The sequence below is a fragment of the Pteropus alecto genome, unplaced genomic scaffold, assembly GCF_000325575.1.
Source record: "Pteropus alecto unplaced genomic scaffold, ASM32557v1 scaffold78, whole genome shotgun sequence".
Classification (NCBI taxonomy): Eukaryota; Metazoa; Chordata; class Mammalia; order Chiroptera; family Pteropodidae; genus Pteropus; species Pteropus alecto.
Window position 1 is genome coordinate 7,667,060 of NW_006443124.1, and position 16,633 is coordinate 7,683,692.

Genomic DNA, 16,633 nt, shown 5'->3' on the forward strand with positions numbered 1-16,633 from the left:
TCTTTTTTCTCCCTTTTAGGAAGAAATGGATTTTTAAAGCAGAGTGCATGGCTATCCATAATCCTAAGAGAATAAAGAAAGCTCAACTGTTTACTTACATTTCCCTAATAGCTCGCTATTACACTGCTGGCTTGGCACTTTTCCTTAACAAAGCAGAATTCTAGTTGGGGTGTGCGTATGTGTGTGTGCACGTGTGCAGACTGTTTTTGCGTGTAGGCCCCGGTGGCCATGCTCATTAAACAAGCTGAACTTTGAATTAAAACCCTATTGTCTGCCTCACAGAGTCCCGTGGTGCTTTCGGCTATGCTCCGTCACTCTCATAATGGAAGGTGACTGAAGAAGCAGTCTCCAACCAGTTAGTGGAATTTGCATAATCACATCAGCCTGCTTATCTTCATGATCTGGTCAGGGAACACTGAGGGCATTGTGAGTTTAGCCCGGAAGTAGGTTTGACTGGGATCCCTAGACATATATATATTTCATTTCAAGTGGAAGGAAACCTGGATTCAAGTAATGGCCAGCGATGCGTGCGGTACCAGAGACCCGGGTTTGTGATCCAGCAGGTTCCTTTTCTTCTTGCCCTTTGCCCATTGGCCACACGGATTGCTTGGGCACTCTTAGATGTAGAACGGTTTGGGGGAGTCCTGAAATTAACAGCCAACTTCTTGCCATGTAGGGATTTTCTTGCATACGTGAGCAGTCTGTGAGAATCTCTAGTGTCTCAAGATGTGAATGAGAACGAAACAGTTCAGGCAGCACCTACCCTGCACAGATTCAACCATTCGGAGTGATGTGATCGTTATGCGTAACAGTAACCACTATATGCAATGTATGTTACAGCAAGTGCATTAAATACGCCACTATCCCTCTCTTTGCCCAATTTCTGGCCTATAGTAGGTGCTTAATAAGTATTTGCTGAAAAAGTAAAGATTATCTCTAGCATCCTAACCACATTTGGATTATTTATACCTTCAGTTTTGGTAGCTTTGTTTAAACAGATTCTCAAAATATAGGAATGTGGAAATTTGCTTCAGATTGGTTGATGTGACTCCTTGGTCTTCCCTGAAAATTCTAAGGGCCAGTCAGAGAGCTCCCTCCGTTCAGCCCTCCTACCTGCACCTGGGAGGCCTTTCTTTTATTCCAACCACTCTGGCTTCTTTGCATACTGCTGGAGAAGTGGGGGACTGGCAGACAGGTGTGGTTTAGGCAACATGCATCTCTTTAAAAATTCTGAAAATACGTTTCTTTTTTAGCTTTTGAATAAATTAAATCAGCAGTCCATGGCTGTGAGACAGTCACAGGGCGGAGACACACAGAGTGACCGAGCAGAGGTTCCCTTTCTCCCAGCCTTGGTCCTGCCTCACCGAGGGTCCCTTCCACGTTAGGTGTGTGCCGCCTTAATCGTTTTCAGTTCATTTACACAGGCACATGCAGTGATTCTGGAATCTCTCATCCAGCTCTTGAATCTTCTCATCTGTGAAAAGTAGGTGCTTTCCCTGCAGCCTTGGCCATTATACAGCTTAGGTAAAAGGCAGTCATGGAGGCTCAAGTGGAAATGAACCATAGTCCAGAGGGTGCTGTTCACATACACCCGGAGAGATATTCATGCTTTTGGAATTGAATCTATATCAGACACATACCTTTTTGGTGGCCCCGGTTCTGCTGGAAAACTTTTAAAAATATGTACTTTTCCTATGAGTTTGAAGTTGCTTTAGAAACCTGGCTTGGCGACGGTTTAGAAGCATGTCTGATGATTCCCTGCTTATTCTGGGGCCTTCTTGTCCCTTCCGATGTGTTTAAGCCTAGACTTGGAATGCATCATGAACCTCTTTACCTAGGCCAGGTCAGGTAGGGTGAAGCCACACAGAAGTGCTGGCTTTCCTGTGGTTGGTATGCCATCTTGAATCAATGGATCAGTGGATGCTCCAATCTGATAACTGGAAGCCCACCTTGTGGATGTAGACCCTCCCATCCCCCACAGGTCTGCTTTGCTCACGAAGTCTCCCTGACTCACTCCGCAGCAGAGCTTCCTATGTTCTGTCATAACTTTTCTCCCTCTTGGGGCTGTTGGGACGAGTAAATGAGACGATTAATGTAAAGGGCTTAAAACCATGCCTGGAGCAGCCTTCAAAACGTGGTCGTTATTATTGGTGGTAGTAACAGTTTAGTAGCAGCAGAATAGTTAAGTCCTCAATAAAAGTTTAGCTGCTGTTATTATTATTATATATTTGTCCTTTAAAATGTCAAGCTTCTCAAGACAGTAGGTCATATACCATCTGAGTACCCCGAAGCACTTAGGACACTCCTAGGCATTGCAGGGGGAATGAGTCTTCTTTTTTATACTTCTCTCATAAATGTCTGTTTATTAGGAAAATTGGACTCTGGACAGAAGGTCTGGGACCTTCTTCATTTGAAAAGGAAGGAGAGTCATGAGCCTATAGATACCAGTATGGAGAATGTCTCACATGGGAGCCTGTCTCTCTCATCAAAGCAGCTTTTGTAAATGACAGAGGCCATTATGGTCTTCCTGTGTAATTTTATGACTTAGTATAATGACTCGAATAACCCTAACAACAGAGGAATTACAGCATCGCTTTACATGACAGATTATCCCAATGGTTAACATGTTTTTCATTTCAATTAACATTCATTATTTTGTCTCTGGTTCAAAAGAGCCACATGTGAACTATCTGAGTATCTTCCATCCTTGTTTTAGAAGCAATTACTTCTTATTTTCCAAGCAAATTCAATCTTGTTTTTGAATGGGCAGTTCGATATTAACAGGAAAATAAAATGCATATAATGCTGGCTGCCAGCAGACAAACACTGTGAATATTGGAAAGGGTTCTTGGGTGGATTCTCCATGCCTCTGAGCTGACAGGTCTGCCTTAGAGACTTAGAGATCAGGTGGGGGAACAAAGGCAGGACAGAAAAAGAAGGAACTGGAACTGGGATTGGTTATATAAGCCTTAGTTTTTTCCTCTTGTAAATGGGGGCGATAATAGCATCTGCCATCAGAGGGTCATTGTGTGTGAGGAATCAGGGAGATGTGTTTAGGGCACTTAGACTGGCATGTACTGATCACACAAGACAATGGGAATGCTGCTGCTATTATTATCTGGAATTGTTTTACTCTTTCACCAGCTGTTCTGATGCAGAGTAAAATAGTTCTAGCTAAAGTTATACAAACCTGTTAGAATGCACAATGTATTAAATAAAATGAAAGGCCCCTGTTCAATAACTGAAAGAAAATGAGTTAACAAGTCTATATATATATATACTCTTAGCAGCCCCCACCCCCACCGCATCATTAAAATATTTTTGACACAGATTGTTAAATTTCATCCTGTGGGAGGAAATTCACATCTGCATATGTATTTATTGCTGAAAAAAGTACTCTGGACATCTCTGTCCTGCCGTTGTTTTGCTGTGGGTCCTGACTGTGGCCCTACTCTGCTTATGGTCAGGTGAAATACTGAGTCACAACTGATGTCATCAAAGACTCTCTCAGTTTTGGCTGGGGAAGATCTGGCACTTGCTTTGGTGGGTGAGGGGAGGGAGATCTGCTTGAGGAGGACCCCGTGGAGAGCAAGAGCGGGAATCATTGATGTGTGGAGTTGAAGGTTAACATTGACCTGTCCAAGAACTAGGACAGGAACACCTTGAGAAGAGCAGTCATGATCTGGTCAGTCTTGCCTGTGCCTGTTGTCACCTTCTAAGAGTGTGTGTGCAGTTCAGTCTGCTGCCAATGGTGAGTTGCTCTTGTAAATGAAATGAATATCAATACATTTATTTGCATAGTATATTTTTAAAAATCCTCTGTGTGGTGTGCCAGAGAACAGTCTTAGACCGAAGTTAAGTCTTTAAATTGACAATATCAACATGTGATTCTGTGCAGTGATGTTAACTTGGTAAAAAATCCAAATGTCACGTGATTTGAGTGCTACCCAGTAAGGTTTGCCAATAATTTCCAATGTTTGACTTTCCACTCTAGGCTATATTTCTTTATAAATACTTACTAAACGTAATATTTCCTATTTGTTAAAAAAAAAACATAAATAAAACATTGTGAAGAATGCAGAAAAACTTATCATTTCAGCAATTCCTGAGAATTCCTGGGAATTCTGACTTCTCAGTCCCAAATCCTAAAGAGTACTACCTGCTGGCAGTTCGAACCACGGCATCAGAGGTTCTTGCCCAGCTTTGCAGGTAGTCTGACTTGCAGAGTGTGGGGATCCTTCAGCCCTCAGATGCACGGGAGAGCTCTCTCCATCCATTTCTCAGTTGTCTTTAGAAACTTTTTCTAAAAAAACTCTGTTTTGTGTTTTTTTTTTAAGTCTGAATTAAGATTTCTGGAAACAAGAGTTTGTCGAATTCTTGTTGTTTAAAATAACATGCCATTCCCCCCTTCTAGTTAATGACAATAATTTCCAGAAATAAAAGGAGAAAGTTCTGAAGGTCCAAATGAATAAATTATTTCACTGAGCAAACCCATGTGTCCGAGGGTCAATCTTGTTTCCAAGTACCAGTACAAAAATGATTAAGACCCAGTTCCTATCTGTGAGAATATTGAGGAAGAAAGACATAAAAAGAACTGCTTTATGCTGTAGTGAATGTCACAGTTGGGTGTGAAGAAGGTACCACATAAAACAAACAATGTCATGGTTAAATCTACTTGTGGTAGGGTTCACAGGGTCAGGAAAGACTTCATGGAAGGCAATTGATTTGAAGCTTGAACAAGGGACAGACATTTGCTCTGCAGATAGAAATCATCTGCCAAGTCATACAGACTTGAATTTGCATGGCACATATAGGAGATGTGTAAGTGGCTGATATGGCTGGCTGAAGATAGAATCAATAGGACTGAGGGATGGGGGAGTGATAAGGACAGGAGAGGAAAGGCATCCAGAATGGGCTCCAAAGATTTTAGCCTGGGTATACCCATGTCCCATTGGAATAATAGTAGCTTTTTAAAATTTGGTCAAGTCAAATCAAGGTGCTTGCTTAGAGACTAGACTGGGAGCCTGGTCAGGACACGGGACCGTGTGGTATGGGAGTGCAGCCTGCCTGCCTGTGGAGGAGCCCCGGGTGACTTCTTGAGGGAGGGGGTGTTTGAGCTGGGCCTTGCAGAAAGACTCATGAGGCAGAGAAGAGTGGAGGATAAAGGGGAGAAATGTGGATAGGAATGAAAATGTGTCAGATGGAAGAAAAACCCACCTAATGGCACATGGCACAGAGGTACAGATATCCTTGGTGGGCTCTGGGAAACAGCAAAGGTGGCTAGAGCAAAAATACATGATGGTGGTAGTCAGTGTGTGTGTGTGTGTGTGTGTGTGTGTGTGTGTGCACGCACACATGCTCACAAGTTGTTAAAATAGACTTCCTGCATGTAATCATTCTCTTTTGCAGAGGGAAGATAATTAGTTTCTAACTACGATAATTTTATTTTTGTCTAAAGTAAACTGCTTCTTAATTTTCCTCTGTGTGTGTGAGAGAGAGAGAGACAGAGAGAGAGAATGTATATTCTTCTTCTGTTCTTTTCCTTCTTTGCATATTTTTAATATTAATTAATCAAGCAAGCAGTAACCCTGTGAAGTTACGTTTGGTCACTTTAACACCAAAACTAGGAGTTTAGACTATGCCCTAGGAGGTAGGGAGAAGATGGAGGTTTTATGCATGGGAGTCATATCATCAAATTTCTACTTAAGAATCATCACTCTGCTTCAAAACCATAAATGCTGGTTATTTTGGTAGACTTAGAAAAGAAAGATTGAAAATAAACAGTAGAGCCAAATAGAATAAGAAATACCTAGTGATCTCTTTTCTCCACCTTGGAGTGCTTGTGGGTTGGGATTTTCTGTGTGGTGCTGTCAATAGGGTAGGAGGCATGGCTGCCCCGAGGACTAGCCATGCTGGGGTAGAGTTAGGGCTTTGTGGCCAATGGAAATGATGGCAGAACCTGCCTCCCCAGACTAAATTGCTTGTGTCAACCCAGTTGATGAATGTCTGTGACATTGGGAATAGCAATCCCATCAAGATACCTTTATCGTATTTCACTCTTCATTGACTCAAGAAGTGAAATATTTTAGAGTCAGAAAGCTTAGTCCCTTGCCTTGATTGGGTTGGTTATTTTTTATGATTTGCACTGAATAGTGGAGGTTGAATATACCCGAAATAACCAGGGAAGTTATGCTTCTTGGGTTTACATATACTTTTACATAACTTTCTATAACTTGGTCTGTGGGCAGAGGCCACACTTTTGGGCATAACCTCCACTAGGGTCCTAGTGAGGTAAGGAACACCTGGGTTTGCCCCAGTGTAACAGTTACACTTGTCATTCGAATGGGAAAAATTCAGAATAGCTTGGCTTTTGTACTTCTAGTCCCCAAGGCCTCCTAAGAGGGGTCAAATGTGCTTCCTCCTGGACATAATCCGTGACCGCCTGACATTGGGTATGGGAGCTCGCTCCTCTGCACGTGTAGAGCCTGGAACAGGGGCTTTGTTTATGAAAATAGAGATGCCAAAATAGGAAATTAAAATGTCATTTCCAGAATAACTTCAATCTGACAAATATACATGAAGTTAACTGTAAGTCACTTCTCGTCTATGTCTCCGATTCCTCATTTATAGAATAAAGTTGTTGAACTAGATTAGGTTTAATGTATTTTCTGGTTATGACAATCCGTGGTTTTATGATTAACTGTGGTGTAACCAATGCAGTGGTTGGCACACAGGGATTCACCTGTGTACCCAACAGGGACATATTGAGCGTCCATGATGCACCAGGCCCACCAGTAAGCCCTGGCCAACTTCACTTCCTCGCCCCCTCTTAATGAACTTAATTTAACAGTGAAATTTAGGTCCGGAGACAGGAATGACCTTTCATTAACTGGCATTTAATAGCTGGTTCCATCTTGTCTCCAAGCTGTTGGCTCAGTGTTCATTTCTCCCTCCTCTGCCTTTAGCTAAGCTCCTTTGGGCTTCTTTCCTCTGGGGTATCTCTGCACACGGTTATGTCTGCTCCAGCAAAGCTGCCCACTCTATGGACTTTATAGCCCCTTCTTGGGAACTCATAATAAGAGTTGCTGCAGCCATGGGCATGCACGCTAGAGAATGACCCATGAGAGAGGCTGCAAGACACCAGAACTTCTGTCTGTATTGGCTGATTCATTATCAGTGTTAGACAACGTGCTGTGCGAATGATGATAAATGTTTGGTGTTCTGCTGCATGGAGTCCCATCACCCCCCGCTTTTTTGTCGGTAGTCCAGAACAAACCTTGAAAGTGTAAAGTGTGTTTGGCAAAGGATAACGGGAGACTTCATATCCATGTGATTTAGAAATGCAAATAATAGGTGTTTTTATTCCAGACGGAGAGGCAAGGACAAGGCGAGTAGCTGCTATGGAGGCAGGGAGGCATTGTAGAGAGTACCAATGATAAACATGTAGGTGACCGCAGAGAATTTTCAAGCTAGCAATCTAGGTGGGACTGAGATGGGCCGAAGAAGAGAGACCCATCCCAGGCCACGCTGCAGCTATGCGGAGGCCATCCCAGGCCTAGCTAGTCACCGTCTTCGTGACTTCGGGAGAGGCTTTTCCCCAGTTTGGGCTTTAGTTTCCCTCATTAGTAAAATGAAAAATCTGGATTAGATGATGTCAGGGGACCCAGGTAGGACTTCCTTTTCTGGTTTATTGGTCAGATAGGTTCAGCCCTATGGCCCGCCCAGCCTGGGATCCCCAGGGGTCCCAAAGATTGTGTTGTGTGGGTGCATGATCTTTCTGGATGCCATCATCAAAGATAGTTCCCCAAACATACCTTCCTCCTCTTACTGCACACCCCGCCCCCTCTCCCCACGACCGCCACTCCAAATCACTGGGGCAGGTTTAAGGTAGGATCAGAACCAAGCTGGCAGGTGCTCTTCCTTTTCTTTTTTTAGAAGTAATTCTAACCCCTGTAGAGCTAAATGTTTATTCCATACCCAGTAGAAAAGATTTCCCTCTTGTGGCCCCTTGAATTCTTCTGGAGAATTAAGTGCCATTCCAAACTTAAGGCCTTCAATTAAGTTACCTTTCTGTGGAATGGTAATTTCATCCTCTACACCCCCATTTATTGAGGCAAATAATAATTATAACAACAGCTACCATTTTTATTGCTTCCTATTTTCCAGGCATTCTACTGAGTACTTTACACACCTCAGCTCATTTAATTCTCATAGCATTCACTTGAAGTAGGTTCTATTTTCCCCATTTTACAGATGAGGAAACTGAGACTTACAGGATTAACAATCCTGCCAAGATCACACCGTGGGGGAGTGGCAGAGTTGAGATTTGAGCTTACATTTTCTGACTACAGAGCCCAGACATTAACCACCATGCAGGACTGCCTATGCAGTAATTCACAGGTGCAGTGATTGCCTGATTGATGGGCAGGCTAGAGGAACTTGTCTTCTCTGGGGAGCACAGCCCCATGGCCGTGAGAGTCACTCCCAGTGGTTTGTTAGGAGAGCAATTTCGACTAAGAGAAAGGGTGGCAGTAACTGCGGGCCTTTCTTTCAGTGGTTTGTGATATGGGGATGGGGTTTCTTCCGTGGACATAAGGCATCCTAATAGTACCATTTATCATTATGACAAAGGTTAGGATGGGGAGGAACAGGAACTGAAATAAAAGAGTAGAATTCTGATTATTTTAGCAGTTGAAAGTGACATCACCTCAGAGCCTCTATCAAATGGCAAATTGGAAGCTGGACTGAAATTGCTTTAAAATGTATCCAGAGATCGTTTTCCACAGCTGTGATAAAGTCATTCGGTTGTGTTTGGAGATGCGTTTCTATCTAAAATGCTTGCTGAGTCATCGGTGCGCCATCCACTTGGAAGGCTGCTGGTCAGCCCGGAAGGAGCCTGAGGCTCTGGGTGCTGTGTCTGGGCACCTGGGATATGTCACGCCCTGCACGGGGTGGCGGGGGGCTGGGTAAGTGGATGGAGACACACCCCTTTGTCGTTTTTTAATGCATCATGCATGTCTTGTCACGTCAAGAAGTGATGTTTTACAACATTTTTAACAGCCACATCACTTTCCTCGGTCTGTCTGGAGGATGGGACCTGGCTTTTGGAATGGTCCTGCTCCCTCTAGTGAGTCGGAACAAATGGGACTGCTGGCTCTTCGACCAGCCCTTTCGTTTATTTGGCCTCTGCCCAGGTAATCTGGGGAAGAGCCCCTTGAGGACTGGAGCTTTAGTTAACTTATTTCCTCTTTTTCCAATCTCAGGCAAAAGAAGGGGAATGTGGCCCACAAACACTGGGTTGGACCTTCGAATCTGGTCAAGTGCAAGCCCTGCCCTGTGGCACAGTCAGCCATGGTCTGCGGCTCCGATGGCCACACCTACACATCCAAGGTCAGTCACCTTTGTCTTCTTTGTCATCAACAATACTCGATGTCTGCTCATTCTGACAAGTCTCAGTGCCCGAACGGGCACAGCTGTGTGAATCTCGATGGGCTTTGGGCCTTGCCCTGGAGAAGCTGCCACATGAGCAGACTCTCTCACCAAAGAGACAAGCGAGATAAAATATTACCTCCCATGTCCTGGAGTGATCAAGGGCTGAGGGGAGAGGGTGAGTCTGAGAGTGGCATGTGACCCTGAAGTTAATCTAGGAGAGCTTCCTGGAGAAGGTGAGGTAGCAGGCTGTTCCAAAGATGTGCGTCACACAGCTCGGCTAATGGGGAGCAAGGTGTGAGGGGGCCCAGGATGCTGCCTTGCGGCAATGTGGCGAAGGAAGGAGTGTGATGTCAGCACGCGTTCCAGCTACATTTGCTGTACGTCTAGCATGCTAGCACTGCGCCGGTCCCTGGGCCTACAGGGGGCCTCAAGGTCTTACAGTCTCATGGGGGTGCAAGTATGGTGCCAGGTCATTTTAACTCAAACCTATGAAAAGAAAATGGCTTCATAGAAGAGGGGACTAGGGATCAAGTGGGTCTATTCATCCATATGGGAAGGACAGGAAAAGTCTCACAGAGGAGGGGCATTTTGTCTGGGTTGTAGTAATAAGATTTACAGGCGGGGAGGCAGGAGTCATCAGCGTGGAGAAAGGAGGGAGGAGGTGATAATTTGTTCTTGGAACTTCAAACACTCTTTTCAGGATAAAGTTGTCCATTTGTGTGTACCCATCGGGTATATCGCTTCTTACTGGCATAATGAATGAAGGAAAGGGAAACCAGAGACTTGACCAGAGTTTGCTGTTTCATTGTCATACTCAACAAGTAGAAATCAGCTCCCCCTTAGCACCCAACACCGTGCCGGGCGGGAAGGAGCTGGCGTGTGGGAGTCTCGAGTTTTCTGTGAGACAAAGGTGGCGGGCAGGGAGCGGGGCTCTGGCCCTCTCCTCTCCTCCAGCCCCGGCGACACCACTTTCCTTTGTCCTCCTGTTTTCCTATCTATGGTTTACTTGGATAACGGAGTCTGCGGTTGCTATAGGAGATGTCACCTCTGGCCACACTACCATGTGGTTCTCGGGCTCAGGGACTCAGGCCTTCCTGCTGGATCCCCTCTCCTTCCCTGCCCCACTGCACACACAGCCGACAGCTTCTCTTCTCTGTGATCCGTCACCGCACCGTCATTCACCCGGAGATTCCACAGGCCTGGGAGCACCTTCGCTGCCTGCTGCCCTCAGAGGCTTATTCGGGGTATGGTGAGGCTCTGCCATGCTTTCCTACTGATTTTGTGTTGCACAGGTCATATATTTCATTCCCTGAAAATAGAGTTTAACCCGCTCAGATTTTCACCTTTTTCTAACAAAAGGGAGTAGTGTATTGAACAAAGCAGGCAGCCAGAAGGTATGTCTCGCTTGTACCCAGGACCTCAATATCATAATTACTGCTGGATCAGTTTCTTTGTGCTTTCAAAAAGTATCATTTGAGCCCTTCTTAGGTGCAGGCTCTGTGCAGGGGCTGGCGAAACTTAGAGTGGAAATTGAAAAAAAGTCAGCTTTTCTCCATGGCCAGAGTCAGTAATCCTTACCTCCCAACCTACCCCGTTAGTTGTGGCTACTCTGCCCAAGGCCACAGCCTTACACCCTGGCAAAAAGCCCAGCCCCACTCTGCTCAGCAGCTCCCTTCTCCCTGTCCCTTTCCCCTACTCTCCCTGACCTCCCTGTGATGGAATTGCAGTTGGAAAAAGTTCTTAGTAACAGGGCTTGCTTCCAATCGCTCGAATATGTCTGGAATAGTGGATTTATAGGAGGCATTGGTGAATCAGTTCCGTCCTCGACTCCCAAAGGCAGCTCAGGCCATCCTTGCCTTTCACTTAAAGCCTAGTTCCTAGGTGTCTGCACAGTTGCCTGGAAATTCTGTTAAAAGGCAGATGTAGCAGGTCTGACAATGGACCTGAGATTCTGCATTTCTAACAAGTCCCAGGTGATGTCCACAGACTACACAGGTGAGCAAGGACTTCAGTTTTCATAAGCTCCTCCTAACAGATCTCTGTATCCCCAGTCTGCCCTTTCGCCTGCTCCACAGTCCATTTCCACGTGACAGAAGGCGGGCGTAATTCTGTAATAAAAGTCTGTTCCTGTGTCTCTCCCTCCTAAAATGCCCGGATAGCTTTCCTCTTGCCACTGGAACTAAGCTCAGACTCTTTCTTAACTAACAAAGCCCTTTAGAGACTGTCGCCTTTCTACTCCATAATTACTTATCAGAGAGAAATACTTCATTCATTTGTTCAGCAGCTGTGTAGCGAACACTTACCCTTGTTCTACACAGAACACGGCGAGCGGCAGTGGAAAGAAAACAGACACCATTGGAGGTTACAGTGTGGTAGGCGAGACACACGTAAATAAGTCACCGAACAAGTATGTGATTTCCAGTTTGGGTTAGTGTTGAAAAGGAAATGAGCATGGCGCTGGGAGCTAGAGTGGGAGGCCTGCTCTGTAGGGAAGGTGAGGGGAGCCCTCTCCAAGGTGTCCTTAAAACTGAGAGTGGGAGGGTAGAATGTTCCAGATAGAGATAACGGCATGGGGCAAGGTTCTCTGGCAGGACGATGAGTTTGAAGAACTGAGAGGATGCCCGTTTGGCTCTAATGGTGAGGGAGAGGTACATGAGATGAAGGAGGGACAGGGAGGATGTCGAGACAAGTCTGAGAAGAGATCCTTAGCCGGAGCTGGAAAGTGGCTAGTTAGCTGGGCAATGCCAGGCAGACTTGTGGGGCACGTGTTATTGTAAGTGCTTTCTTGTCCGTGTCTGCCTTAAGGACGTGAGAGCCTAAAGGCAGAAACAATGCCAGGTACCACCTTAACCAGGCACGGGACAGCGTAAAGTGGGTGCTCAATAATATAATGGACAAGAAAGGGCTGCCGAGGACTCAGGCTGAGAGGGAACCTCAAGATTCTGGTCTGTGTAACTCATCTGAGATTTGACTGAATGGGTTGGAGAGAGCTTAGTGATTGAGAAAAATAAGCCATCCCCACCCTGGGCCAAGTTGCTTAGCTGAACACCCAGCCTGGGGCGCTGGCAGAGAGTTAGAGTCTCCTTGGAATGATTTTCTCTTTGTGAAGATCTGGTTTGTGCTGCTCAAATTATTCCCTCCAGCTCAGAGTACCCTGTCTGATCCTCCAGCCTGAGACTGGAGACAAGCCATGAAATGTCAGTGAATGATGAGGGCTGTTTTGGGCAAGTGGTGTGTGTCGCACATCAAACCCCAACAAAAACCCTCCTGCTTGCCTCTGTCTCTCATTTGCAGAAGGAGCTTAAAATGCCAGCTCCCCATGACCCCCAAGCTACAAGGAACATTGTATCCTGTCAGACGTGGCTTGAAATGCTGTCAGTTGCCCAAGGAGTGTCTCTGGAAACGCTGCCTGGTCAAGGCACCCCTGCAGTGTGGGCAGGAAAGTTGGCTTTTTGTGTTACGGAAGGTTGACTGTTTACAGATACTGGTAAACAGCTTATTTAAGAGGCAGGATCAGAATCTGGAAGAGTCCTTTGCAATGACTCCTGAGTCTTCAAAAGAGGACTGACTTGCAGTACCACTGGGAAGAGCTCTCAGGACCTTCCCAGCTCCAGCCCGCTGTTCCTTGACTTCTTACACCGGCCTGACTGAGCCCTCAATTTACCTGATCTGTTCTTCTGTCTTTTCCTGGGGCAAAAGAAGAGACCTAGAGCTTTCTCATCAGAAACCGTAGTGTCCTTCTCCCTGTTTTCCATACAGGGTACACTGAGGCCCAAAGAGCCAAAGGCAGTGGCAGAGTTTGATTCGCATGGTCTCCTGCCTGGATGTCTGTGATTACCCACTTCCGTCTGAAGTTAAAACAAGGGGTTGGGGGTGGTAGAGGGGAGGCATTACAGTGAAAAATACTATTGGTGTTGGTTTTGGGCATTAGTCTCCTAAATTTCTTTTTAATATGAACTTCTTAAAAGGTATCATTTTGTTTTTCCTAAAGAAATGGATCAAATATGACTCAGTCAGAAGGCATGTGTTGACTGCTCAAGAACTCTGAAGCCCCTGGCATCAGTGAGGCTTCTTTCCAAGGAGGAGATTTCAATCTGGTCGAGTTTACTTTTGAAGTGTTTTAGTTATCGCCCGTAAATAGATGACCACCTGTTTATTGAGGTTTAAGATGACATTTCAGTGTCACAGACAAAGCTGTTGGAGGGCCCCAGTCAATGGTCAGTTAATAAGAGTGAACAAGGTAACTGTCGATGAACAAATGACTTTTCATCCCCTGGAGTTATGGCCTTTTGAGTTCAGTGGGGTCAGGAAACAAAAGGCAGATGAGACCATGATGCATACATAACAAGAGGAGATTTGATGTTCTAAGTCAAATTCACAAAAATTAGTGTTGGCGAAAGTATATTGTAGCCCCAGTCTTAACGTGATTGAAGAAATTGATACCCTGTAGTAGATAATCACAGCTCTCCATGTGAAGTGTTTACCTTTGCACGGATAGAGCCGAGGGCCTTTGGGGGCGAAGGTAGTATCAGGAGTGGGAGAGTAAGGAGGCTGAGCATCAGCTCTGTCCTTGATGCAGGGTGTTTGTCCTTGGGTCACATCAAACAAGCTTTCCTCCTGCTTCTGGGCCTGGATAGTCAGAGGCTCCTAGAACGGGGGGCGGCGATACATTTAGGACCCTCTGTCTATAGCAGAGTTCTTCTGGTGGCCCGGCACCAGAGACACTACTCAGAGCTCTGTGGCTCCTCCAGGATCAGAAATAAAATGGACAAGACTGCACAGTCTTGAGATGAAGGGGTATATAATATTATGTCGCAATAAATGTTAATTCAGACTTTATAAAATATAACCCATAAAAGATAAGGGAGAGAGAACCTAAATTGGGAATAGAGAAAGGGAAGGCCTATACTACAGCTGGTTTGGGAGTGTGACATAGATCCTGTCTCTTGATGTGGATTCTAGGCAGTAAGGATCACCCTGGTCATTTAACTGCCCTTGACATCATATTCTCCTAGCCAAGGAACATGCATTGTGCTAGGTACAGGGATTATGACAAAGAACAAAGTAGACAAAGCCGCATATTCATGGAATTTACAAGGAAGGTGGACACATTGAAAAGCAATCTCTTTTCATTAGAGTAAGTGTTGAAATAAAGGATATTTGGGGTGCTGCAGGACACAGAGCAGGGCCACCTCAACTTACGTGGAGGTGTGAGGGGTCTTCTTAGAGGAAGTGATGGTTCAGTTGAGATCTTAAGGCTGGAAGGAGTAAACTAGAGTATAGGTTAGGGCAGAGGGCGTGGGCAGCTCATTCATCAGAGGGAAGGGGGGATTGAAGAGGTGAAAGAAAGCACAGCCCCTTGAAGGAACCAGTGACGATGTCACTGTGGCTGAGTCACATGTGAATTGGGGACAGGATGTTGACTAGCTGCAGAAGCGAGGCTAGAAAGATAATTAGTGGCACTTTTTTGCAGGACCTCGAAAACCATATGAGTGGGTCGGACTTCACCCTAAGAGCTTCGGGGATCCTATTAAGGATTTATATTTTTGAATTTGCTTATACTGCCTTCAGCGTAGGAGTGGTTGGGTTACCCGCTGGCATGAGCCAAACCTGGATTTGTATTGTGGTTACAGAGATAGATTGAAACTAGTCTAAAGAGGCATTCAGGAAGTCATAGCTGGTCTTGGTGACTGCATTTTAAATATAGAAAGTTATTTTAGCTCTGAGCTCAGCAGAAGGACTTCGTCACTGTCCTAGTCCTGGTGGGACTTGCAAATCCTCCTGCCAACAGCTTCGTGGCCTCAGCCTGGACTGGCTGGGACCCCGTCATCTGTGAACGCCTTTCCTCTCTCTCCTGTCACCCACACAGAAAGCAGAAAGCTTATGGGGTCCCGGCTGCCAACTTCTAATTTTGTCTGTAATAAGAGAAGCATGGCTGCTGACTAGAATCTGGCCAGCCCAGGCTTCAGGTGGGCAATCCCAGCTTTCTCCCTCTGGAAAGGAAAGCTGTTCTGGAGAGTGTGAGTGGATCTGGAGTGGAGCTGGGGTCCTGGAAGCTCAGAAGAGAGCAGGGGAGGAGGTCCCCACTTTCTAGGTCCCGGCCCTGCTAGGTCTCTCTCATTGCCAGGCCTCTTTCAATAGGACTTCACTGACTTCTTTCCATCTGGATCCACCTGACCAAAGCTCAGATGTCAGAGGTGGTACTGATCATTTCCCATCCAGAGGCCCCGGTGTCCAGCCTGACCTCTGAGCGGAGGGGTTCTCGGGGTACCACTGGGAACTCTCAAGAACCAGCCCTGTTTTCTGGCATTGGCCTGGCTGTTGGTAATTAGAAAACAAGCAGGCAAATACCAGTCTGGGCTTCCTCCTCCCCACAACGTTTACTTCCTTAATCGCTGTTAAACAATTAGCAAATGGCTCGTTTATGTGTAGATGCAGAAGAGAGAGGCAGCATTAGGAGCTGCTGTGGAGGAGAAAGCTTCGTTTCTCTGTGTGTGCTCATGCGGGGCGGGGAGCTTTACAGGGTCGGCCTTCTTTCAACATATTGTCGCTGCAGATTATATTATTTTCAGAGTCATCTTAATAGTTTCCAACAATTGCTACCAAGTAAAGGTCATGTTTGAAGTTCTTGGCAAATGGAGTCTCTGTTGGCCGGCATTTCCCCTGAAAAGGCTGTTTTAATGGTTAGGGCGAATCCAGAGGATGGATTTGTAAGACTTCTCAAGATAGCTTCAAGCTCAGTATGTCTTCTCTGTCACTCCCCACCCCCCACCCCCCACGCCTTTTTATATAGCCCTGTGACCATGACAATTCTGAGAGGTTTTTGTGTGGCTACTCTTTGCTTTTTTGGCAGAGCTGAGGCTGTCAATATTGTCAGGGATATTCAAAGATAACTCTGCCTCCATAGAACCTGTTGGTTGAGAATTGTCTTCGCTTGCAAATGGCTCATGGATGAAGGCCTTGCTTCTGACTCAGCAGAAAATAAAATGATTGGAAACTGAAGGTGGAAGGTTTGCATTGGCACATTTTGTGCATAGGAGACTGGAGCACAGAGGCAGTAGCAACTCATTCATGGCACCAAGATTAATAGGAATAGCAGCAATTCGGGAAGTCATTGGATGCTCCCATCTGGGCAGCCCTGTGGAGGGACAAAGCAAAAGTCCCCAGCCACACCCCTGTGTGCCCTCAGGTAGTAGGGGGA

At 45.8% G+C, this 16,633-nt stretch overlaps 1 protein-coding gene across 2 annotated transcripts in view; it reads left to right on the forward strand.

Moving 5' to 3' along the window:
- Positions 1–16,633, forward strand: part of SPOCK1 (SPARC (osteonectin), cwcv and kazal like domains proteoglycan 1) — a 456,569-nt gene that overhangs the window by 328,108 nt on the left and 111,828 nt on the right. For both annotated transcript variants that reach the window (XM_006923091.3, XM_006923092.1), the window contains one exon: positions 9,264–9,390. In XM_006923091.3, coding sequence (XP_006923153.1) covers positions 9,264–9,390 — 127 coding nt within the window. The remainder of the gene's footprint in view (positions 1–9,263; positions 9,391–16,633) is intronic.